We start from the raw sequence: 25,272 nt of genomic DNA on the forward strand, positions 1-25,272 counted from the left end.
ATGGTGATGAAGAAAACTTTGAAAATGACTGAGTCAGTCACCAAACTAAAGAGTCAAGGACTGTGTGTTGAACACACAGAAGGTGAGCCCGTGGTAGGACAGCAGCCCACTGGAGGGGTTTTGAGATGACAGAGGTTGACTGTGCTCTTTGTAGGAATGTGGAAAGCACAGAGAAGAGTGAAGAACTCCGACTTCCCTGCGGGGCTAGCATCTGGTGGCAGTCTGTCCCCCGCTCCCAGCACTCACATGTGCTGGGTTCCTGGGCCTTCGCAGGGGGCACTGGCTGGGTGTCAAGTCTGCCCACCAGCTGAGGCAGGTATCTTTTCTAGGCGCCATTCTGAGTCAGTGGGCAGGAGAGGAGAACCTCTGCCCCGACCCTGGCAGCTTCCAAAACTGAAACCCTCAGCTCCTCCTTTAGTTTGTCTGGCTTCTCGGACAAGTCCACTCCCCACCTGACCAGAGGAGGCCAGGTCTGTGGCCTGAGCCATCCTGGCTCTGGCGAGGCCCCTGGAGATGGACCCCACCCTTCTCCAGCAGCCGCCCGTCGGGGGTCGGCTGAGGTGGGCCTTCCAGCCAGGCTAGCTCCCCGATCTCAGAACTGTCTCCATTCTGCTCAGCTGAGGGAGTGGTTCTTTTTCTTTCTGACAAGCTGTGACTTTCCTATGCTCTCTTCCCTTCCCTTTGCACCTCCCTTTTGGTTACCCCCCCTTCTCTCTCCCTGTCCGCCTCTCTTTCTGCCCTCTTCTCCGGAGTGGATTGTGACAAAGAGAGGGCAGCTGGGGGGCCTGTCAGAGTCTTTGCCTTGCTCTGGACGCCAGGTCAGCTCAGCCCTCTCTCCTGCTTCCCACCTCCCAGAGTGGGCGTGTCCAGGGGAGCTTCCCTCACAAGGGCCGCTGTCCCAGCCTCTGGCCATTGGCTGACTGGGTCCAGTGAAGGGTCACTGCCTTCAGGAGGATGGAGCAACTGCCTGGGGCAGCTGGTCCCTGCCACTGGGACGCTGTGGGCGCTGCTGCTTGTGACAGAGGTTCTTCCAGATAATATGTTGCTTCCCCAGACAGGCCCCTCTGATGGAGCCCGAGTCCCATTAGCAAGGCCAGCTTGGTCACTCTGGCTGGCAGTGGCCTTCCTGCTGCCCCTGAATGCACTTGCATCTGTGACTTTGAGTCCTACCTGAGGAGCTGAGTGGTGGACAGCGCTGGTGGACAGAGTGGGACCAGCGTGTGAGAGGAGGAAGTACTACTGGTGATGGAGGACAAGGCAGATGAGCAGGGGGCCGTTTCAAGAACTTAAATACTGGGAGATGTTGGCCAAATAGAAGAGACAGGTGTCCCTAGGACCCTGGCAAGGGCTGTGCCCCTGCAGGAGGCTGAGTTGCAGCCCATGAGCCTGCCTTGTTGGCCCCAGGCCTGAGCCAGGCAAGTGTTTCTTGAAAACCAGCCCATCTCTTCCCGAGCCTGTGGCCCCAAGATCACCCAGGGCAGGCAGAAGATCTTGGGTGGTGCCTTTGCAGACTAAGATCTGATGTTGGGGACAGCACAGTATAGAGCAAGGAGCACTGGAGCCAGAGTCTGGAGACCTGGGATCTGGGTTCAACTCCCACCAATGGATGGGACCTGGAGCAGTCACTTCCTGGACCCTGAGGTTCCTCATCAGTAAATCAGGGGATTGGACAAAGGGACTCAGCTCCCAAATTCTACTGCCCCTTTCAAGATACCTCATTCCTCCTGTCCTTGCCCAATAAAACTAAGTATTGTACTTCTTGTGTTTCTCATAAAGAAACAGTATTTTGGGGATGGATTCATTTTGGAGACCAACAATGATGGGGGCCTAGTGGGAAGGAAGGGGAGAGTGGAGGGAGGGGGAAGCTGTCTAATTCCTCAGTACTGGCCTCTCGTGTCTCCACCTGTGGCCCTCGGCTTGAGGTGATTATCCAGAGCAAAATGGAAAAACCTTTCAGTGAAACCATATGTTAACACGTTTCAAATATAAAACTGTTATTATATTATAAATCACCAAGTAAAATGTAAATTAAAAAAAATGTTATTGTTAAACCTATTACTTATTATGATAAATTCTTGACAGAATTAATAAAAATCATCGATGATTTTTAAAGAATAACAAACTCAACAAACATTCAAGACTGCGTAAAAGCAGGGAAAAAATCAAAACAAATAATTTGAATCGATTGGGAAATGTGAGGTCTGAGCAGAGTGTACCACTGTGTCACTCTTGAGTTAGGTGTAGTCTTTGTGTAGATTTTTTTCCAACTCCTCTGACTCTATACTTGAGAGACGAGGGCTAGTTGTAAGCTGACTCCACGTCTTTTCCTCTGCCTCCCTCGTCTCTTGGCTGATCCTCTGAGATCCTTTTGGGCGTGGTTAGCAGAGGCTTCGTCTCTGACTATGGAGTGAGCTGTGGAGTCAGCAGAAGTGTTCTCCGTGTGTCTTCCTTATTCTTAATCGCTCAGAGGGGGAGACTTCGTGGTGCGGAGATAGCACTATCTGTTCCTCTCATGCCTTGTTTGTATTTTGCTTCTTCAGAAAGCCCTTGAGCTAGAATAGGAGTGACTCTTGCAGTAGACATTCTTTGTTGTTTGTTGTTTTCCCTGTGTTCTCTAAGGAGTTACAGAGGCACAGAGGGAGCCTTCTATCTGAGTGCTTCGAAGAGTTTGCTTTGAAATGTTGACGGAGCACGTGATGCTTTGGGGAGTTGTCAACGTGCAGATGCTTTTTAAACGAACTGGGATACACAGGACTTCAGCAGCTAAAGTACTGGTGCATTTCCAGATTTAAAAATAACTTAGTATGCCAAAGTATAAAAACCAGCGTTGCAGACACAGAGGGTTGAGAATTATGACCAGTCCTGTACCCTTCACTGCATTCGGGCTCCCGTCACTAGATTTTGTCATGAGAGCTCTTTAGAGAGACCTGGTGGGCTCCCTGTAAGATAGCAACCCCGTCAGTGGCAGGGCGGACCCTGGAACAAGCACTGCAGGGCAGGCATTCCACCTGGGCCACCGAGACCGTGGCTGAGGAGGGGCTGGGGTTCTGGTCCAGGCTCCCTGGCAGCAATGGGAGTTTGGACTGGACCCTCACCTAGGAGGGACTGAGTGTAGCTGGGGGGGCATGTTGTTATGGGGGACGGGGTGCAGGCACAGCAGGGGTCTGCTGGGCTGGGCTCTGGCTGGGATCCCAGTGTTTCCCTCCACCCAACTCCCGAGAGCTGAGCCCCAGCCCCTGCACCAGTGGGAGGGCACGTCCAGCCCAGGAGGCCCAGTAACCTCCTCCTCTGCTTGCCCCTCACCCCCGCCAGATCAAAGACACGGTGACAATGGATGCTGGGAGAGCCAACAAGGAGGCTGAAATCCTTCGAAAGCAGTGCAAGGCTCTGTGCCAGGAGCTGAAGGAAGCCCTCCAGGAGGCGGATGTGGCCAAGTGCCGGCGGGACTGGGCCTTCCAGGAGCGGGACAAGATCGTGGCAGAGCGGGACAGCATCCGGTACGTGGGGCCCTGGGCTGGTGTAGGCTCAGGTCTCCCCATGAAGCACTGGGTCTGTGGGGAGGGTCAGAATCGTTGCCACGTGTCCAGGTAAGGTGGGAGTGACCTAGGTGCCTCCCATCTCACCCCGAGGTGATGCCCCAGCCTCGCCTCATAGCGTTAGAATTTTCCATTGTGTCTCTTCTTCCCGCTTCTCTGCACCTGGATGTCTGAGCTTGCACTGTGTCCAGATGAGACCCCATGAAGTGGCACAAGGCCAGGCTTTTTCTTGAGGGATTTCTGATGAAACCAACACATCAGACATGCATGCTTTCAGCCAGTATTCACTGGGTGCTTACTGTGTGCGAGGATCTTGGATCCCTTGAGCAAGGAGACCCTGGGAGACAAGCAGCCTCCGAGGCTCCCAGACGGGTTGATGCCTGTGAGCGGCTGGTGCTGTGGGGGCCACAGGCAGCTTCATTGGACAGGGCAGTTGGGGAGGGAGATGTATGAATGGTGAACTCCAGGGCCAAGGTCAGAGCTGTGATGGGGGCATGCACGGCACTGGGGAGGGTGGGGAGGGAGGTCTCCCCTGAAAGCATGATATTCAAGCTAGAACTTAAGCATGAGTGGAATTTTTCCAGGTGGAGAAAGGGGGCGGGTGTTGCAGCCTGAGGGAACGTCGTGAGCAAAGGTGTGTGGTGTGCTCAGGGCACAGACGTGGAGTGGCTGAAGCAGGTCGTGCACTTGGGGAGTCACAGGAGAGGCAGCTGACAGGGTTCCTGAGGGCAGGTTGTAAGGGCCTTGACAGGGAAGCCCGGGAGTGTAGACTTGATCCTTGGCTGGGGTAGAGCCAGGAGAGGCCGTGGTGGTGTTGGTGGTGGTGGTGGTGAGTAAGGACTTGGTCGTTGAGAGTTTCTGAAAGATCCCTGTGGCCATTTGGAGGAGAGACTGATGTCCACTTGGGCTGGTCAGGAGAGGAAGATTCAGGGTGGTGGGGGAATTGGGGCCATGGAGAGGTAGGGACCAGCCCCAGGGTCCAGCCGGTGACAGGATGTAGTTCTGTAGGTGGCACGGAACACAGACTCCCTTGCTGCCAGGTCACCTGTCCCCACCTACTCTCTGAATGGCTGCAGTGGTGCTGGGGCCCCAGAAGCCACAGGGCCGTTAGTAGAGAGTTGTCAGGCCAGCACTTTCCACCTGCACAGAGCTCAGGGCTGCAGAGATGTGTGAGGCATGATTCCTGTTGGAGTGAGAGGCTCAGTCTAGTTGTGGGGTCGGGGACAGCTCTAGAAAGGCCTCCATGTGGGTATTTATGAGGCAGGTGGTGGGTGCACAGGGGCCTGCAAGGTGGGCTGGAGGTGGAAGGTGGTCATTAACCCCAGGCACATTGAGGGTGAAGCAGTGGGACGAGCACCGGACATTTGGAACCTGATGCTCCTTGCCCGGTAACTGTGGTGGTGCCTCTTCTCCTGGGTCCTCAGTGTCCCCTCTGACCCTTGATGGGGCTGGCCTGGGTGGTCTCACCTCCAGACTGTAAAGCACTCCTTCTGGGCATCTGGGGGTGAGGCGGGCACCTGGAGTGTTCAGGAGTGGGGGCTGCAGGGCTATCCACTGCAGGCCGTGAGTCCTCTGTCCCCTGCCCCTCACAGTGACCTTGCCCTCTGACCCCTCTGCCAGGACGCTCTGCGACAACCTGAGGCGGGAGCGGGATCGGGCAGTGAGCGAGCTGGCCGAGGCCCTGCGCAGCCTGGACGACACTCGCAAACAGAAGAACGACGTGAGCCGGGAGCTGAAGGAGCTCAAGTATGCTGGGGTGGGCGCCTGCCTGGGGTGGGCTTATGCCCAGGGGAGTGGTGTCCCTTCCCCCCAGGGCAAGGCAGCCCCACATGTGGGCCTGGCCATCTGTCCCTTCACTCTGCCTGCCCCTGTCAGTCAGTAGAGTGGGTCCTGCCCTCTATGGGCCAGGCCTGTGGGAGGCATCCGGGAAACGGCTGAACAAGCCCACCTGTGGGGCTCACAGCTCACAGGAGGAGACAGACCAAAGGCGGGTCCACCCGAGAGACAAATACGTCAGCAAACCAAATGATGACAGACTGATGCAGTGTTTTGACGGCAGTTGTGACTGGCCGCTCTGCCTGTGGTATTTGGATGTCTATTTGGAGGAGATTGGGGTGTCAGACAACCTCCCCTCGGTTGCAGCACTGCTCCCAGGGGTGTCATTTCAGACTCGGCGACCCTAAGCAGTGGATTGAAAATACAAAGATCAAAGTTTAAGGAGAAATCGGCAGAGCCCAGTAGCTGTCACCGCATCCAGGACCAAACTCTAGCTGAGAAGCAGTGGCTTTCCATCCATCCTTAAAGCTTCCTAAGCTGATAGAGTGGTGAAGGGGCAGTGAGACACTTGTGAGTGTGCGAGCCTCGCACACTCAAGCAACACCTTTCTGAAGGGAGTGACAGCTTCTCCTCCTTCCCCATTCAACAACATCGCCTAACATAAGACAAATAGCTTCATTGGTTAAATAAAAACCCAGAACCTCTGGGGCTTGAATGCACTAAAGAAAATCTCAGGGGTTAAGAGGCAAGGTAAAGGCTCTCTCCAGGGACCCGCCTTGGGTCTAGCAAGTGATGGAATCAAACTAAGGCAAAGCCCGGCCCCTCGGAGGCCAGCATGGGAGGAGGTTTTGCATTTCATTGGGCTGGAGTTGCCTGGAACTTCTCAGAAAGTCGAGTTCCATTTGTTTGCTCATTCAGCACATTTGTATTTGCACCTTGTCTCTGCTAAATTCTCTAACCGGTTGCATGCTGGCGAGGGGGTCCGTGCTGCTGCCCACGAAGCCCCCGATCTGCAGAAGCAGCAGACGTGCCCCTGGGGGTGAGAGAGGCGAGGAGTGCAGTGAGCCTTAGATGTGGGGCTTCAGGCTGTGCAGGGGGGCTGCGGCTGCGGGCTGTGTCCCGGGAGGGAGGCTGTGGAGCTCTGCCGCGGAGGCTGGGTAGCACTCTAGAGCTGGCCAGTGAGAGCACAGCGCAGACAAGGGTGTGGACCTGGGAGCGCGTCCACTTGAACAGGACGCAGAGTAGGTCATGAGTGTGCCGGGAGCCCAAGGGCGGCACTGATGAATTGGAAAGGTCATCTGGGCCCAGGTTTTAGGAAGAGGTTTACATACAAGTCACTGGGGGATAGTACAAGGTTTCTGAGTCTTTTTCCAACTTCTTAACTGGATCTTTCTGAGAGCTTAAGTTTTTTATTTTGATCAAGTCTAATTCATTGATTTTTATTTTTAATGTATTGTGTTATGTCTGAGAAGCGTTAACCTAGTCCTAGAGCTCAAAGATCTTCTCTAATATTTTCTTTCTAAAAGTTTTGTAGTTTTATTCTTTTGCATTTAAGTCAGAGATATATTTTGAGTTAATTTTTATATAAGGTTGGGGCATAGGTCGAGATTCATTGCCATGATGTCCAGTTGTTCCAGCATCATTAGTTGAAGACTGTCTCTCTTCCGTTGAATTACTTTTGCACCTTTTGTACTTTGTGGAGCTATCTCTGGATCCTTTATTCTATTCCGTTGATCTATGTGTCTATCTTGCTGGCAGTTCCACAGTCTTGATTACTGTAGCCATATAAAAAGTCTTAAAATCAAGTAGAGTAATTCATCCTCGTTAGTTCTTCATTTTCAGAATTGTTTTAACCATTCTAATCCCTGTGCCTTTCTCTAGAAATTTTAGATTAGTCTTGTCTGTATCTACAAAAAGTCTTGCTGGCATTTCCATAGGAATTGCATTAAACCTGTAGATAAATTTGGGAAGAATTTCTGAGTGTTTTTTAAAAAACCACTATGAGGGGCCGGCCAGGTGGCACAAGGGGTTAAGTGCGCGCGCTCCGCTGCGGCGGCCCAGGGTTCGCTGGTTCGGATCCTGGGTGCGCACCGACGCACTGCTTGTCAGGGCGTGCTGTGGCGGCGTCCCATATAAAGTAGAGGAAGATGGGCATGGATGTTAGCCCAGGGCCAGTCTTCCTCAGCCAAAAAAAAAAAAAAGAGGAGGATTGGCAGATGTTAGCTCAGGGCCGATCTTCCTCCCACACACACACAAAAAACCACTATGAAGACCCATTGATATCCCAGAAGCCTTGACCTTGACCCTCCTGGATTTATTGGGAAGCTGGCATGAAGTACGAGGGGGAAAGGAGCCGTGCTGAGCTTCCATGAGTAGTCTGCCTTGTTTCCCAGCTGTGACTTGGGTGGGATGTTCTGCCTCCCCGGGGGCCGTCGCCATGGCTCTCTCTGTTCACAGGGAGCAGATGGAGTCACAGTTGGAAAAGGAGGCTCGTTTCCGGCAGCTGATGGCCCACAGCTCCCACGACTCGGCCATCGACACGGATTCCATGGAGTGGGAGACGGAAGTTGTCGAGTTTGAAAGGGAGACGGTAAGCTGCCTTCGTGTCTTTTCTCCCTTGCTCTCCGGACCTGGAGACTTGGGAAGGGGGAGGGGAGGACCGCCCTCTCGCGGTGTCCCGCGGTTTCACGGCTGCTAGCTGGGAGGTACAGCTCTTCCTCCCGGGGCGTGGCTGCTTCCTTCCCTTGCACACGTCCACGCTGGGTTGCAGCAGGCTGGTCTCCTGGGTCCTCTCCAGCAGTGGACGCTGGCACGGTGCGTGGAAGGCAGAGGGAAGAGCAGAGCTGCTGCGGGTGACTGTGAGCAGACTGCAGCTGCTCACAGGCTTCATCCTGGGGACCCAGTGCCCCATCAGACGTGGTGCAGGGACGATCCCCACGTTGCAGTGAGTGGCTTGGCGTTTAAGAGCCAAATGTTTCTCATCGCTGCTCTGTCAAGTGTGCTGCTGCTGTCTTGACAGGAGGACATTGACTTGAAGGCACTGGGGTTCGATATGGCAGAAGGTGTGAATGAGCCTTGTTTGCCAGGGGACTGTGGCATATTTGTCACTAAAGTGGACAAAGGAAGCATTGCTGACGGCCGCTTACGGTAAGAGTTGAGGAGGCCCAGGCTCTGTAGGGAAGGTGGGGCCCTCCAACCCAAAGCAAAGGACCTGAGAGCCAGATGGCAGTTAAACGAATGCCCCCCAGCGTCAAGGGACTCGCAGTCTGCCTGAGGCCTGCGGGCTCAACTGCTAACCTTGTTCTTAAAGGACTGTCTGACTCGCCATTGCCGCTGAATCTGATCTTTCAAAGAAGGTGCTACCTTCTTTGCTTCTCTGGCTAGAAAGGGGCTCAGAGGTATGGGTGAAAGCACAGAGTGTGCATTGCATGCTCATTCCGTGAAATAGTAATGATATAAAATATGCTTACTATTTGCTAAGTACTGGTTTAAGCGCTTTATGTAATCAGTTCGTTAATCTTTACAGTCCTGTGAGGTAGGTGCTATTATTGCCCCCATTTTACAGATGAGGACCTTGAGGCCCGGAGGGGCTAGGTCACACAGCTAGTAAGTGGTAGAGCCGGGATTTGAACCCAGGCAGTCTGGCTCCAGTATCTACGAGTTTAATCATTTGACCTTCCTGGAAGAGGAAGTCTTTCTGAATGTGTGTGTGGGGCACCTGCCTTCTGATGTTCAGCTCCCCAAATGGGAGTAGCAGGGCCTGCCCACCGGGTGCTGAGCCGGCCGCGCCCCTCCTCAGGGTCAATGACTGGCTGCTGAGGATCAACGACGTGGACCTCATCAACAAGGACAAGAAGCAGGCCGTCAAGGCCCTCCTCCACGGGGAGGGTGCCATCAACATGGTGGTGCGTCGGAGGAAGTCCCTGGGCGGGAAGGTGGTCACGCCGCTGCACATCAACCTGAGTGGACAGAAAGGTAGCAGGCCCACAGGGGTGGGCAGAGCACCCCTTTCTTGGGCCGAGAGGACACGTGTGTTTTCAGGAGCACCTCATGCCCAAGGATGAGGTGTTGATGCTGCTTAAATGCAGCCCACGTGCTTCCCCGGCAGAGGGCCGCCTGGGTCCTTAGTCTTGCTTGTCTGTGTTTGATTGTTGGATTCACCAGACCACGTGTGGCTGAGCCCCCGGGTGATCTGACCTGGGTGGGGTGCTGGGATGGACACGTCGCAGTCTGCCAACATCCCCTTTATAAGTTAATCTCACAAAGATGAGATGAGACACCGGAGGGCAGTGTTACCCGGGCAGGGGCTAACCAGGGCCACTGTGCTTCGCAGACAGTGGCATCAGTCTGGAGAATGGAGTGTATGCTGCCGCCGTGGTGCCCGGAAGCCCGGCCGCCAAAGAGGGATCCCTCGCCGTGGGAGACAGGATTGTGGCGGTAAGTCTTGGGGATGGAGCCAGGGCTGTCTGCCGCACATAGACAGCTGGATTACATTTGGGAGGTTTGAACAAGAAGTAATGAGCGGAGTTTTTATATTCACTTTGTTCTTTAAATGTGAACGTTTAAACATGATTTTTTTTTTCTGGTAGTATGTTTCTATTTACTGTAGAAAATTAGGAAATACAGAAAAAGTATAGGAAGGAAATAAGAATCCTCCATATTGCTACCACCTATAGATAACCTTTATTAACATTTTTCATGTCTTTATCTATAGCCTTTATTTTACACATTAATGTATATTTAGGTCAATTTTTAAAAAAATACATATTGTTTTACTAAACATTATATCCATTTATTTTTAAATTTATTTTTACTAAAGTAAGACCTGTTCGCTGTCAAATATTCAAACAATACGAAAATGTATAAAAAGTGGTAGCCCCCGTTTTCCCTTTAATCCTGCCCCTAAAGATAATCTTTGCCCCCATTTGGAAGATGTGCTCCCAACCAGATCATAAGCGCTCATACAAATCTGTATACGCAGATGTAGGTTTTCTGGGTTTTGTTTGCTTTTTAAAAAACTATAATGGAATCATCCTATGTTATTCTACAATTTGCATTCTACATTGTGGATATCTTTCCAACTCGATCCTTATTATTTTTATCCATCTCATGGTGTTCTGTTGTTTGATTCCCTATAGTTTAAATCCTGTCCCCACTGATGGAAATATAAGTTGTTTTCAGTTGCTGCAATTGCAAACAGCCCTGCCATGAACTTCACCTGTGTGCACAGCCGTGCTGGGGACACTGATGGCATCCCTGGTGACCAGACCCCTGTGTGCTCTGAGGTTGCTTAGTCATAGGCATGCACATTTAATACTTCTAACTGACTTTTTAAAATTGAAAATGTCATACACTTTTACATGGCTCATGTACAGAATCCCAGTCATACAAAAGGCACACAGTGACAATAACTCTTCCTTCAATTCTAGACTCCTCATTTACCAGTTGCCACCCTGACAGCAACTCTTTAACGATGTGTTGTGTTTTCTCCCAGAAACATTCAAAACATGTATATCTCCCACTTTTCTTTTTTTAAACCCAGATGGGATCATAACATATACTGCTGCTAACCTTTTTGTTTTTAACAGCGTGCCCCGAGGTTCTTGTGTATTCACATCTTTAGATCTGTCTAGGTCGTTTCAGTAACTGCATGCTCCTTAGTGGCAGCACAAGCTGTTGAGTGAGTCCCCTCGATGGACAGTCAGGGTTGTCTTTGCCTTTACCAGGGATGCTGCATAGCCACTGCTCCATCCTTCCACAGGGACACACAGGGGTGTGCCATGGGTGAATTCCTGGGGTGGGGGAATTGGTGGATCAGTGGGCATAAGCATTTGACATTTGATAAGATCTTTCCATTGTGCCCCAAAGAGACTGTGGCCTTTTCAGTCCCACCTGCAGTGTGTGGGGGAGCTCATTGCTTCCCATCTTTGCCAGTGTTTTTGAGATTTTGAGGGGAGCTAGAGTTTAAAAGCAATATGTGTCCACGAAAAATTTTAAGATGTGGAAAGGTTATGAAGAAAAAAACAACCAAATTAATCCACCACTCTAAGATAATCACTCTGCATATATATTTTTTAACTTCTGATTTTCAAATAATTACAGAAATAATTGATTCAGTTATAATGTTATATAAATAATAATAAATAGATAAAGTTGCAAAAATAGTATGGGGAGGTCGTATGTACCCTTCACCCAGTTTCCCCTAATGATTACATCTTCCATAAATATAGCATCAAAGCCAGGCAGTAGACCTTGGTACAGTGTGTGTGTGTATAGTTCTGTCATTTTATCACATTTTAGGTAACCAAAACAAATTAAGATACCGAACTGTGCCACCACCACCACAGAGATCTCCTTCGTGTTACCCCTTTATAGTAACACCCACAACCCTGTCCCCGGGCTCATAACCCCTGGCAACTAATTTATTCCCCGGCTCTATCATTTTGTCAATTAGAGAATATTGTATAAGTAGAATCGTATACTATGTGACCTTTCGAGATGGCTTTTCTCACTCAGCATCATGCCGTGAGATCTGTCATGTGGTTGGGTGTGCTGATACTGTGTTCCTTCTCATTGCTGGGTAGTATTCCACGGTATGGATGCGTCCCAGTCTAACCATTCACTTATTGCACATACGCTGTTTAAAAAGATTGGAACGTACCTGAGAGATGCGGATGGAGATTAAGGCATAAGGGAGAGGTTTTGTGAACAGTGATGATACTTCATCTCCTGTGGTACATCCGTGACATTTCCCACCATGATCTTGGTTGTAGTCTCCTCCTGCCCCTGGGGGGCGTAGGTGTTTATCTTCCATTTTTTACATGAAGGAGTTCTGAGCCGTGGTCCAGCATCACCACGCAGCAGGAAGCGGCAGGGCCAGGATGTTCCCTGGGACCTTGGTGTTCTGGTCCCAGACAGGCAAACATCTTCCCCTAGAGTGATTTTAAGGCTGTGTGTTTCATTTGCCCTAGAAGCCCCTTAACTGGACTCCGTGGGCCTTACTGGGAAGAGGCTTTCTCTCCTTTGCCAACTCCTGATTTGGGTGCCTTACAGAACCAGGCCCACTGTCCAGCACAGGTTGGCAGGTGGGCAGAGCCCCTATCCTGGCGGTGGGCCTGATAGGCCCTCTGTTCTCCCCTAGATTAATGGCATTGCACTGGACAACAAATCTCTGAATGAGTGTGAATCTCTGCTGCGTAGCTGCCAGGACTCCCTGACCCTGTCCCTCCTGAAGGTAAGGGCCCCTGCCCTGCCCCGGCTCTGCTCTCACCTTCCCCGGGGTGGGCAAAGCCTCAGCTCCGTATATGTGAGCTACTTCTTCACGTCACTGGGATCATTGAAAAATGGTATTGATTTATAAAGTGCAGTTACAAAGCGCACAAGGCCTGACAGCATCCTGGTTTAAAACAAAAACAAAACATAGCTATGAAGGACATTTTGGGGACAATGGGGTGCATTTGGATCTGGACTGGATAATTAGATGATCTTAGGGGATTGTCAATTTTCCTGGGTGTAATGATGGTATTGGGGTTACATAGGAGAATGGCCTTATTTGGGGCAGTATACGCTCAAGTTGTTAGAGGTGAAATGTCATAATAGCTGTAACTTACTTTCAAATGTTCTGCAATATAGGTAGAGAAAATTTGGCAAAATACTGTTGAATCTAAATGGTGGGTTTATGGGTGTTCGTTGTACTTTTCTATCAACTTTTCTACATAGTTGAAAAGATAATAGAAGGTAGGAAAAAATCCGCTTCACTAAGAGATGTTTTTAAAAATTATTTTAAAATTAGTAGGCTTTTTTGGGAGCAGTTTTAGGTTTACAGAAAAGTTGATCTAGTACAGAACGTTCTCATATCCCCCCTCTGCTTCCCCTATTAACATCTTCATTAGGGGGGTACGTTTGTGGCAATTGATGAGCTAATATTAATACATTAGTCTTAACTAAAGTCCACAGTTTACATGAGGATCCACTCTTGGCATTGTGCATTCTACGTGTTTGAACAAATGTATGATAACGTGTATCATGCAGACTTGTTTCACTGCCCTAAAATTCCTCTAGGTTTCATACTACATGATATGTATTTTTAATAATGAATTTTTTACTTTTACGTTTAATTTTTTTTTTTTGGCTACTCTTTTTTTTGTGAGGAAGATCAGCCCTGAGCTAACATCTGCCAATCCTCCTGTTTTTGCTGAGGAAGACTGGCCCTGGGCTAACATCCATGCCCATCTTCCTCCGCTTTATATGGGACGCCTGCCACAGCACGGCTTGATAAGCGGTGTGTCGGTGTGTGCCCGGGATCCCAACCTGTGAATCCTCGGGCCGCCAAAGCGGAGTGCGCGCACTTAACCGCTGTGCCACCGGGCTGGCCCCACGTTTAATTTTTTAAAAATATGCAGGACACACTGTGCGGATGATTTGAGAAAGAGCTCAAAGCCAAGAGAACTTGATGGTTCTCTTGTGGGTTCACAGTGGCCAGGGCCATGAGAAAGCCTCACTTGTCAGGGACAGGTGTGCCTGCATGCATGTGGGTGTGTATGCGTGTCTGTTTATCTTTTGGGGTGTGTGTGGCCCATTCCTGATGATCGCTTTACCTCCAGGGACATTTTTCAGTGGCAGCTCCAGGTCCTGTGGTCTCACTTGCTCTCTTTCTCACTCCTCTGCAATCCCTACTCAGGTGTTCCCTCAGAGCTCCTCATGGAGTGGCCAGAACATCTTTGAAAACATCAAGGACTCCGATAAGATGTTGAGTTTCCGAGCCCATGGCCCCGAGGTCCAGGCTCAGAATAAGCGGAACTTGATACAACACAATAACTCCACGCAGACGGACATCTTCTATGCAGACAGGCTGGAGGACAGGAAGGAGTTGGGCCCCCCAGGAGGCAGCAGCTCCTTCCTGCACAAGCCGTTCCCTGGGGGACCCTTCTCGGTCTCCCCCCAGGCCTGTCCCAGCGCCTCTGAGCGCAGCCTGAGCTCCTTCCGCTCAGACGCCTCTGGGGAGCGTGGCTATGGGCTGGTGGACGTGCGCAGCCGGCGGCCACTACTGCCTTTTGAGACTGAGGCGGGCTCTTCTGGGGTGACCGAGGCACCCCTGGATAAGGCAGAGCCCGAGAACGCCAGCAGTGGTGGGACCTGGCCCAAGGCCGTGCTCAGCTCCACGGCAGGGCCCGAGAAGCTCTCTGTTTACAAGAAGCCAAAGCAAAGAAAGTCTATCTTTGACCCTAACACTTTCAAACGCCCCCAGACACCCCCCAAAATAGACTACCTGCTCCCGGGCCCTGGGCCTGCTCACTCCCCCCAGCCCTCCAAGAGGGTAGGGCCTCTGACACCCCCAAAACCTCCCAGGAGGAGCGATTCCATTAAGTTCCAGCACAGGCTGGAAACCAGTTCCGAGTCAGAGGCCACTCTGGTGGGCAGCTCCCCATCCACCAGCCCCCCGAGTGCCCTGCCCCCTGACGTGGACCCTGGGGAACCCATGCACGCCTCACCCCCTCGCAAGGCCAGGGTCCGCATCGCTTCCAGCTACTACCCTGAAGGGGAAGGGGACTCCTCCTACCTGCCCGCCAAGAAGTCCTGTGACGAGGACCTCACCTCCCAGAAGATGGATGAGCTGGGGCAGAAGCGCCGCCGGCCAAAGTCTGCTCCCAGTTTCCGGCCCAAGCTCGCTCCGGTCGTGATTCCTGCTCAGTTCCTGGAGGTAGAGCCCAGCCCCGGGGTGGGAGTGGAGGGGGCAGAGGGGTGGTTGATGTGAGAATGCCCCAGAGTGGCCCTGCACCGTCCCCGGGCTTGTGATCAGCCTTGGCTGCTCTGCCTTTGCTCTTGGCACCTACCTGCAGGAAGGGAAGGGGGTGGCAGGTGGACGCCAGCGGGTAGCAGCCCCCTCAGGAGATGGGAAAGTAACGTGGTGTGTGCGCGTCGGTGGGACTGTGACGCCAAGAGAGGAACCCTTTCTTGGGCGTAGTGTTTGATTTGCTTTTGAAATCAAGTAGCTTTTGAACTTGTACAACAAAACCACATGACATGGACCTGCCTTGAAGGGTTTAGGGAGACAGGGTAGCACACATGGGTGCTGTAGTCGTTTCCAGAAGGAAGAGATTACCATGAGCTGGAGCGTAAGTCCACGCTACTCTCTGCAGACAAAGAGCTTCACACAGCTGTGCAAATTGTGTGGCGTTGTTACATTATGTGCCTGATGCACACATGCGTTCCACCTTCTACGCACATAATCTGTGTATTTGCAAGAATGGATTCTGTCTCTGTGGTTTCTTCCAGAGTATTTTCAAAGGAAGGTCTCCCTTCTAGGTGTGTAAGGCAACATGAATGAGCAGTGACCTCTCCCGACTGTCACTTCGTGTGTCTGAGTGGGAAGAGCTAGTGCACAGGGGACAGAAATCGCTTGCAAAAGCCCGCACGTTTCCCTGTTTCCAGCCACTGCCTCTTGGTTTTGCAGGAGCAGAAGTGCATCCCAGCCAGTGGAGAACTCTCCCCAGAGCTCCAGGAGTGGTCCCCTTACTCGCCAGGGCACTCCAACCGGCACAGCAACCCCCCACTCTACCCCAGCAGAGCATCTGTGGGTGAGTCAGCTGGGCAGGGCCGGGGAGGAGGGTCACTGTGGGCTCACAGGGCTGCCCAGTCCCAGGGAGAGTGGAGGGAGACATTTCAAGGAGCAGCTCTGTGTCCTCAGCCCAGAGGTCCAAAGAACTAGCAATTGCTGCCCCGTCTGGATGTTTAGTCTTGTATCAGTGACATCTCCTAGCTTTTCAGTGTGCTTTCTTGACATCTCTTAGGTCTTCAGAGTGCTTTCTTCCCATAGCAGCCTGGGAAATAGGAAGCATTAAAGAGTGTTCTCCCGTTTTACAGATGGAGAAAGGCCAGTAGCTTGCACAGGTCTGGGGCTGGCTGGTGCTGTGGGGCAGTTCTCACTCAGCCCATTTCTAGGCACTGTTCCCCGGAGTATGACCCCGAGCACCACTGTGAGCTCCATCCTGAGGAACCCCATCTACACTGTGCGTAGCCACAGGGTCGGTCCTTGCAGCTCTCCGCCCGTCCCCAGAGAGGTCGGCCCCCAGGGTTTGCATGGCAGGTATGTGAAGTCACCCCACACCATCCTGCACCCCAGCCATCCAAGCCCACCTGGACATAGAGCCACTGGTGAATAAAGAGGCTCGTGGGCGGAGCAGCGTCCTTGCCTCACTGGGAAGGGGCTGATTAGAGCAGTGCTGTGATCCCAGGGAACTTGAAGGATGCTCTTCTTTCCCCAGCATGGAGCTTGAAAAGGTACTGAAAGCAAGATGATAGTGAAGACAGCTGATGCTTGAGTGCTCACGTGCCGGGCCCTGTGCTCAGACCTTCATAAACATCATCTCATTGAATCGCCATGGCAATCTTGGGGGCTAAGGACCATTATTGTCTCTGTCTTACAGATGAGGAAACTGAGCCTTAAAAAGTGAATGGACGGCTCAAGGTCACTCACTCATTCATTCATTCATTCAATTATTTGACAAGTTTTTATTGAGCACCTGCAACCTGCCATGGACTGTTCTAGTTCTAAGCGGATACAGTGGAGAACTAAGTAGACAAGCTTTCTCAAGTGGCGTCGTGTTCAAGTGTGGGAAGCAGACAGGAAAAAAATGAGTAGAGTAATTGATATCAGGTAGTGCTGAGTAGCTCTGAAGATCGTAACACAGGGCGACAAGCTAGGCTGTGACTTGAAGAAGAGTGGAGAGTTAGACGGGGTGGTGGGGAGGGCCCTGTGGTGGGGAGGTGCTGTTGTGGCCACAAGACTGAGAAGAGGCCAGCTGCACAAGACCTGGGGTGGAGTCTGCAGGAAGAAGGGCCATGGGTGCCGCGGCCCAGGCACCTGGGAACAGTGTGGTGGGCTGTTGGGACAGAGTAGGGGAACTTGGCAAAGGTATGGTGAGAAGGGAGGAGAGCCCAGGTCATAGGGCACAAATCCTGTAGGACCTGCAGCCATCATACAGACTTTGGGTTTTATTCTGAGTACAGTAGAGACCCCTGGAGGGTTTTAGGGAAGAGACGTGGTCTCATTCACAGCTAAAAAGGACAAGCCAGCCCGATGTAGTCGATGCCTGTGCTCTCTGCCCTCCAGTTTCCTAGGCATGCTCTCCTGAGCAAGGCACACAGGTCCCTCTCCTAGGTCTTCATTGCCCATCCAGCCTCTCCTTGCCCACCCCAGAGGAGAGGCTCCACCTCCCTGGACCCACCGAGGATTCAGAGCCTCTGTTTTTCCCTGCAGAAGGCCCTTCCTTGCAGAGAGCCCAATCCCAGCCCCGGGCTGAAGTGGATGTGCCACCTCTCCATTGGTGTGCCCCTTCTTACTGCATGCAGGGCCCTTTTTAGGTGCCACCTCCGAGCATGGCTGTGGGCAGTCCGCTGTCCTCAGCTGACAGCGAGTGGCTTCTGGATCTCCCTTCTGCTGGCTCAAGGAGGCCTTGGCCCAAGACCTTCACTTGTGTTGCTCCCCAGTGGCCTCGTCTGGTCCTGGTCTTCCTCTCGAGCCCCTCACCTGTCTGCTTCTCTCACAGTGTCCAGCACCAGGGACGCCTGAGCCTGGACCTCAGCCACAGGGCCTGCAGCGACTACTCTGAGATGAGAGCCTCCCACGGGTCCAACTCACTGCCCTCCAGCGCCCGCCTTGGTAACTGCAACACTAGAACCTTCTGCGTGTAGTGGGCACTGGCCTTTTTTCACCTCTCCCTGGATCCTCATGCCCAGACCTCCTGGTGGCCTGTCCTCCCAGGCCCCTCTCCCCTCCCAGGGCTGAGGTCGGCTCCACGCTGCACTCCAAGCCATTTCCCCTGGCTTATTCTGTGTCCTTTCCACTTTCCCTAGTGGCCATGTGGTTGTTCCAGGTGACCCGTTGGCCCGGGAGCCTTGCTCCCCATCCCTGAGCTTGTCTGTCTTTCTGGGGGATTTTGTATTGCTGTTCACTCATGGGAAATGCAACCCAGGGTAGAGTCCAGGAGTTGCCTCATAGAGAGACCCTGGTGGTGCTGCTTCCAGTGTTGTGGGTGGAAGCGAGCAGTCACCTCTGTCACTCAGGTTACTGTCTCTGTTTGGGGTTAGGATTGAGGTTTGTGTGATCCTGTTCTGGAGCAGTCTAGGCCTGCACAGTTTATTCAAGTACTGGGCGTTAAATATGTGCTTTTCTTGACTGTTTAACATTTAGGCCCCACCCAGGATAAATGGCAGGGCCTCGCTTTGCATTTTGTCATGACCGAGCATCTTTCCTGACTACTGAAGCGGTGGTGAGGGAGCGAGGGGTGGTGTTTAATCACAGGCCTAAAGTTTTGTCCCCTTGTGGAACCATAGGATCTTCAAGCAACTTGCAGTTCAAGGCAGAACGCATTAAAATCCCATCAACGCCGAGATACCCCCGGTCTGTTGTGGGCTCCGACAGAGGTAGGACCTTCTCAGCACCCCCTCCCTGCCTGCTTTCTCACTCTTCCTCATCATAGGATGTCTGGGCACAGCTTATAACTTCCTCCTCATCTCAGCCAGTCAGCAAACACTGGTTGAGCTCAGCCTCAGGCCTGGTGATGTGGGGTATGGAAAGACCCACAGAGCCCTGCATCTGAAGTCAAGGCTGTGTCATGTGGCTGCAGCGTGGAGCCAGGTGTCTGGATGGCGTCTCCCTCTTGGTCTTGGCTGCTGGGGAACTGGGATACGGGATTGTGGCCTGCATCACCCTCCGCCTCTCTTGGCAGGGTCGTTGTCACATTCGGAATGCAGCACGCCTCCGCAGTCACCCCTGAGCATCGACACCCTGTCCTCGTGTAGCCAGTCCCAGACTTCAGCCTCCACATTGCCCAGAATTGCCATCAATCCTGCAGCCCTTGGGGAGCGAAGAAAGGACAGGTGAGCATGACATTGTCATCTCGGCGTGGGCACAGTGGTGGATAGCGCGTCCCTGCAGCGGGCCAGGGCTCAGACGAGGGAAGGGGCTTGTTGGTAGAAGCAGCAGGGGTTGGAGGGTTCCGACTGAGCCGATCCCAGGCGAGGCCTTCTAGTTTGGGTCACCTAGCATTCACCGGTGTGTTACCCTAGCACGTCACTGGTAAGTCCCGTGAGCACATGATGCAGGAAGTGGGGCCCGAGTAGATGGCAAGGTAAGGAGCAGGGTGGGCTCCTTCCACTGCGTGTCCACAGGAGGGGGTGGGCTACAGCAAATGATGCTGGGGACAACCTGATGGTGATGATGATGTAATGGCACTGTTCACTATTTCCCAGGCCCTTGATTAAGTACTTTCCATGTATTAAGTCATGAAATCCTCACAACAATCCCATGAGCAGCAGCAGCATCATCATCATCATCATCATCATTATTATTATTGGCCCCATTTTACAGATGAGGAAAGTTGGAATGATCTGTCTGTGGTCACATGGTTGGTGACTGGCCCACCCTAATTAGAATAAGGACTAATTCTTTTTTTAAAAATTATTTTATTGAGGTCATATTGGTTTATAACATTGTATAATTTCCGTTCTATATTATTATGTATCAATTTCTGTATAGACTGCATCATGCTTACCACCAATAGTCTAGTATTTATCTGTCACCATATGTGTGTGCCCCTTTATCCCTTTCACCCACCCCCCACCCCCTTCTAATCTGTGGGTACAAATCTGTACTCCTTATCCACGTGTTTATCTTCCACATATGAGTGAAATCATATGGTGCTTCTCTTCTCTTAGGACTCATTCTTATCCTTTGCTTTTTGGCCCCAGAACACAGCCACATCGCTTGTCCCCATCCCCTTCAAGTTTTTTATTGTGAAATAAAATACACATAGGGGCCAGCCCAGTGGTGCAGCGGTTAAGTGCACCCGCTCCGCTTCGGTGGCCCGGGGTTCGCAGGTTCGGATCCCAGGCGCGCACTGACGTGCCACTTGTCAAGCCAAGCTGTGGCAGCATCTCATATAAAGCAGAGGAAGATGGGCGTGGAAGTTAGCCCAGGGCCAATCTTCCTCAGCAAAAAGAGGAGGATTGGCAACGGATGTTAGCTCAGGGCTGATCTTCCTCACCAAAAACAAAAAAAAAAACACTTAGAAAAAAAGTATATGAAGCATAAATGTACAGCTTAGCCATTTATTGGTTCATTTTGAAATGCAGGCCGATCTCTGCTGAGATTTTAGGTCACCTTAGGCTGACGTCAGTCCAGATACACCTCCTCTGAGAGGTCCATCACTCCCCGCACTAGCTCTGTGCTCACCTCATGCACCTCTGTTGTCCTCCAAAGTGGAATTTGCTAGATCATGTTTATGTTTTAGAGGTTCTATCTGGATTGTAGGTCTTTACGAGATCTGATTAAACTTGAACTTGTCTTTATTTAATCACTTAAGAGGAACAGAGCTACTCTTATCCACTCAAATCTAAAACGCTGAGGGCTCTTGTAGCTGTGAGCCACTGGAGGGACCCTGGGCAGGTCCTTCATTAAGAAAATCTCATTTGACTTGGAAATCTGAACTTGTAAGACAACAAACCTAGCATGTATTAACTGGACAGAACCTGAGAGGGAACTGAAGTATACATCAATATGCTGGGGCCATAGGGGAATCAGGTGCAATGCCTGTGGAAACGTTCGTGATGTTCTCACCTGTCTGGTACAGACAGGAGCGCAGACCTGCAGTAAGTAGCAGGTCAAGTGCATTGTTGTACTCACCCAAGTCAGGTCATTGAGAAACAGGATCTTCCCCAAATGCAGTGAGTTCCTTAGAAAGAGAAAGGGCCTTGTCACGTGTGGTCAGGCTTCCCCTTAGCTTCCGACAGTGTACAGAGAACCAGGGACTGCTCCAGGGGAGAGAAAAGTGTCAGTGATTCCTGCCCTAACAGTGCTTAGGATCAAATTAGAGGCATAAAATTTAACATGTGTGACCTGACTGAAGAACGGGTTACTTACTAAAAATAGTCCCCTTTTTTCCGCACTCTAAAGTACATTATCATATAACTACTCCTTACAGTCGTCCTCCCTTATCCACTGGGGATATGTTCTAAGACCCCCCCGTGGATGCCTGAGACCACAGATAGTACTGGACCCTATATATACTGTTTTTTCCTACACATACGTATTTGAGGTGCAACAACAAAACTGGCATGAATTTCTTTTTCCTTCACAATTTCACAGATGAAAGATTCATTCTTACCGTAGATCTTAGCAACCTCAGCATACAACTTTTTTTCTTTCCTTATTAAGTTGAGAACGTTGACCTTTTCACTTTAAGGAAGCCCTTACGGCTTCTCTTTGGCATATCTGAATTGTCAGCATCACCACTCTTGTGCTTTGGGGCCGTTATTAAGTAAAATAAGGGTTGCTTGAACACAAGCACTGTGATACCATGACAGTCGGTCTGATACCCGAGACGGCTACTAAGTGACTAATGGGCGGGTAGCATATACAGTATGGATACGCTGGACAAAGCCGTGATTTATGGCCTGGGTGGGGCAGAGAGGGACAGCACGAGGCTTCATCACACTACTCAGAACGGTGCACAATTTAAAACTTATGAGTTGTTTATTTCTAGAATTTTCCATTTAATATTTTTGGACCTCTGTTGACTGTGGGTAACTGAAACTATGGATAAGGGGGGACTACTGTGTAGAAAATTGGGAAAAGTAGAAAGAAAAAAAGTCGCATCTAATTTCATCAACCAGAGATTCAATTGCTGTTAACCTTTTGAGGTATATATATATTATTTAGATGTGTGTTTTATTGTTTATATTATTTTATATACATAAACACTTCCTCCTTCATGTTATATTTTAAGCTATTTGTAATATTATGAAATATACTTTATAAATCTCTTTTACAAAGCAGCCTTATTGTTCTGAGAAAGCTTTTGTGCATATTATAAGAAATTTAGATCACTCAGGACATTAAAAAGTAAGGATTCCCCTTACCTAGAGGTACCATTGTTGACATTTTGGTAAAGTCCTCCATAGAAACCTTTTACGCATAATAGACACGTAAATATGTGTACAGATTTATGTAATGGAATTGTGCTGACCTGTCTTCTCACGACACAGTGTCCTCTGCTTCTTTCCATGTCAGTAAATCCTGGTTTGTGTCATTTATAACAGCTTCCTGGCTTCTATTGTATGGCTATTATTATGATTTGGTTACCTGCTCCTTTATTGGGATAGATGTATTGTTTGGAGGTGGATCAGAGGAAAGAGTATTCAGTGAGGGATGAGGAGCCCCGACAGGAAAGTAGCTCTGCCTGCACCTGCAGGCTGGTCCGGGAGGTGGCCTCCTCCTGGCTCTGGGCCTCTGTGCCGTCCTCCTGGGCTGGGGGCTTGAAGATGGTTTTGGGGTCCCTACTCACTAAGAGTTCTTAGAACTGTAAACTGCCTGGCGCTCTAACGTGTGTTGAGTCTTCAAGTGACCGAGGGTGCAGGCCAGGGGCCGATCCGTCTGAGCTGGAGGGTCGAGGAAGGCATTGCAGAGCGGGTGAGATTGGAAAGGGGAGAACACTTTGGAGGACAGGAGAGGAGAAGGGACAAGTCAGGAAGGATTTTAATCTCAGCATCGCCAGGCGACTGGGCCCTGAGCAGTGGGAAGCCAGCCTGAGGCCTGCTGAGCCCGAGAGACTGCTGTGCCTCTGGGTGGCAGGGGTGGGGTGGCTCAGGGGCTTGCCCTCCAGCCGCCCGTCCTTCTCCATGTGCTCTGGAGGGGAGCCCAAGGAGAGGGCGCTCCTATTGGCTCCTCCCTGGGCCTTGGGCTGCAATTTTGTCCTGAGCAGGAAGCTCAGGGCAGCAGGAAGCTCAGGGCAGCGTGAAGCGCAGTCCTGACGGCCGGCTCGGCGTCACTTGGCTGTCTTTCTGTCTGTTACGTTTCAGGCGTCTGTGGTTGTCTTCCTTCTCTGAGTGTCCGTCTCTTCTTTCTAACCTTTTGCATCTTCCAGATGTCTCCACCACCACAGATCTCTCGTGAGACTGCCTGTGGCCACCAGGCCCAGATCCTCCTCCCTGAGGAGTCTGAGGTTGGCCTGACATGAGGCCCCCTTGTGCCCCTTCATGCCCCTGGCGTGGTGGACGGCTCCCCCCGGCCAGCAAATGCATGGTCACCACCTTGCTCCAAGCCTCCCGCTCGCGCCCTTTTTAATGGCTAGGGTTTGCAGCAGCTTAATTTCCATGATCATTGCACATCACCCTGTGTACTGGTAAATATAAAAACTGATACTTTATAGTGTCTCTTCTTGGGTGAATGTCATCCCAGAAGCCATTTCTTTTCCTCTGAGGGCATCTTGAGACCCCACTGGGGTTGGTAAACTGTACATGGTGAGGCAACTCTCTCACATTATGAACATCTTTGTGCTTTTCCGCTGTGTATATCAGTGTTTATAGTTCACATAGACCACTCTTTGTGTCTTTGGGACCAGGTGCTTCCATATCCTTTTGGGGGTGTCGTGTTTCTTTTGCATGAGGTTGCGGGAATGTGTATCACTGTCATCAAAGGTGGGGTCATCGTGTCCTCATCCAGCTGTGTCATTATAGGAGCATCCGCCGTTCCCTGGCTCTTTTTGCGTAGCTGATTGCATGCCTGACCTCAAATCTTCCCCATACCTTTCCTTTGAGTCCTAGTCCCCAAAACTGTTGGCTTTCCTCCAAGGCCCTATGTGGAAGAGCCACGCCACGTAAAGCTGCACAAGGGCTCGGAGCCGCTGGGCATCTCCATCGTGAGTGGAGAGAAGGGCGGTGTCTACGTCTCCAAGGTGACCGGGGGGAGCATTGCGCACCAGGCTGGCCTTGAGTATGGGGATCAGTTACTTGAGGTAAGCGGGAGCTGCCCTTCTGCACTGCGTTCTTCTTGCCCTCCTCTCTCCTCTCCTCCCTTCCTTGGAAAAGCAGTCCTCCCCAAGTCCCCCGCCCCCACCGTGTCACTGAGCCTGCTCTGGGTCTTTCCTAGTTCAATGGCATAAACCTGCGGAGTGCCACGGAGCAACAGGCCCGGCTCATCATCGGGCAGCAGTGTGACACCATCACCATCCTGGCCCAGTACAACCCACACATGCACCAGCTCAGCGGCCACTCCCGGTCCAGGTGAGGGCCTAGGCCTCTAGGGCTGGCGCTGTCTGGGCTGGGGGAGGAAAGATGGGTGCGGCAGGTGTATGGCTCGCCGTGGGGAGACCCAGGGTGCTAGCTGCAAATTCTGAGCATTCTGCTGCCGTAAGAGGAGAGTTGACCAGCCCTGGATTTTGAAAAAGGACATATAGAAGGAGGATGTCTCGTCCTGAAATAGTGAAATAGGGTGTGGAAACACATGACGGGGTCCCCTGTACAGCAGGAAGCCCCATACATGGGTGTGTGGTAGCCAGGAGCTGAAGCCCCAGGGTGGGATTCTCACACAAAGTCGTCTTGCCCCTTGTCCACGAGCAGACACTGCTTGTGTCTGCCCCTGTGCTGTGGGTTATAGGGCAGATGAGAGATGGGGAAGACACGCCCTTGCCATGTAGCACTGCTTAGCTCAGTGAAAGAGGGGGGGCGAGATGGACAAACAGAGGAGAAGGGACAGTGAAGTCATGTGTTCCCTGCGCCGACACCTTCGGCGAGGATCCCTGAGTGGAGATGGGTGAGGAGGAGAGGACAGGCAGACCCTGCAGGGTGGACGACCTGAGTCCAAGCTCCTGAGGCATCTGCTCTTCTCAGGGCTCAGGGTCTAGAGCCATGTGACCTGGTCCCTGTTCACAGCCCAGCCCTGGTCACCACCGGAGAGGGGGTGGGGGTGGCTGAAAGCTTTGTGCCGCTTCTTATTCTTCCTGTCCTCCATCCCTAGCTCCCACCTGGACCCTGCTGGCACCCACTCCACTCTCCAGGGCAGCGGTGCCACCACCCCGGAGCATCCCTCTGTCGTTGACCCGCTGATGGAGCAGGACGAGGGCCCTGGCACCCCCCCAGCCAAGCAGAGCTCTCCCAGTTCCAGGTCAGCAAAGGCGTGCTG

General features: G+C 51.6%; 1 protein-coding gene across 4 annotated transcripts in view; it reads left to right on the top strand.

Moving 5' to 3' along the window:
* Positions 1 to 25,272, top strand: part of DLG5 (discs large MAGUK scaffold protein 5) — a 136,247-nt gene that overhangs the window by 83,525 nt on the left and 27,450 nt on the right. For 3 of the 4 annotated variants that reach the window (XR_015552452.1, XM_087431989.1, XM_087431990.1), the window contains exons 8-23: positions 3,313 to 3,497; positions 5,157 to 5,282; positions 7,770 to 7,902; positions 8,332 to 8,459; positions 9,112 to 9,287; positions 9,646 to 9,749; positions 12,454 to 12,546; positions 13,993 to 15,012; positions 15,766 to 15,889; positions 16,176 to 16,398; positions 17,861 to 17,973; positions 18,648 to 18,737; positions 19,043 to 19,193; positions 23,944 to 24,106; positions 24,241 to 24,374; positions 25,108 to 25,254. Coding sequence is in view for 3 of the 4 variants with exons in the window: in XM_087431989.1 (XP_087288115.1) it covers positions 3,313 to 3,497; positions 5,157 to 5,282; positions 7,770 to 7,902; positions 8,332 to 8,459; positions 9,112 to 9,287; positions 9,646 to 9,749; positions 12,454 to 12,546; positions 13,993 to 15,012; positions 15,766 to 15,889; positions 16,176 to 16,398; positions 17,861 to 17,973; positions 18,648 to 18,737; positions 19,043 to 19,193; positions 23,944 to 24,106; positions 24,241 to 24,374; positions 25,108 to 25,254 (3,110 nt within the window). In the remaining variant the exon portion in view is untranslated. The remainder of the gene's footprint in view (positions 1 to 3,312; positions 3,498 to 5,156; positions 5,283 to 7,769; positions 7,903 to 8,331; positions 8,460 to 9,111; positions 9,288 to 9,645; positions 9,750 to 12,453; positions 12,547 to 13,992; positions 15,013 to 15,765; positions 15,890 to 16,175; positions 16,399 to 17,860; positions 17,974 to 18,647; positions 18,738 to 19,042; positions 19,194 to 23,943; positions 24,107 to 24,240; positions 24,375 to 25,107; positions 25,255 to 25,272) is intronic. The other variant, XM_004426900.3, reaches the window with a different exon arrangement.

This window comes from Ceratotherium simum, chromosome 6 (assembly GCF_057802395.1).
Source record: "Ceratotherium simum simum isolate JZ-2026a chromosome 6, ASM5780239v1, whole genome shotgun sequence".
In the NCBI taxonomy this organism is placed as follows: domain Eukaryota; kingdom Metazoa; phylum Chordata; class Mammalia; order Perissodactyla; family Rhinocerotidae; genus Ceratotherium; species Ceratotherium simum.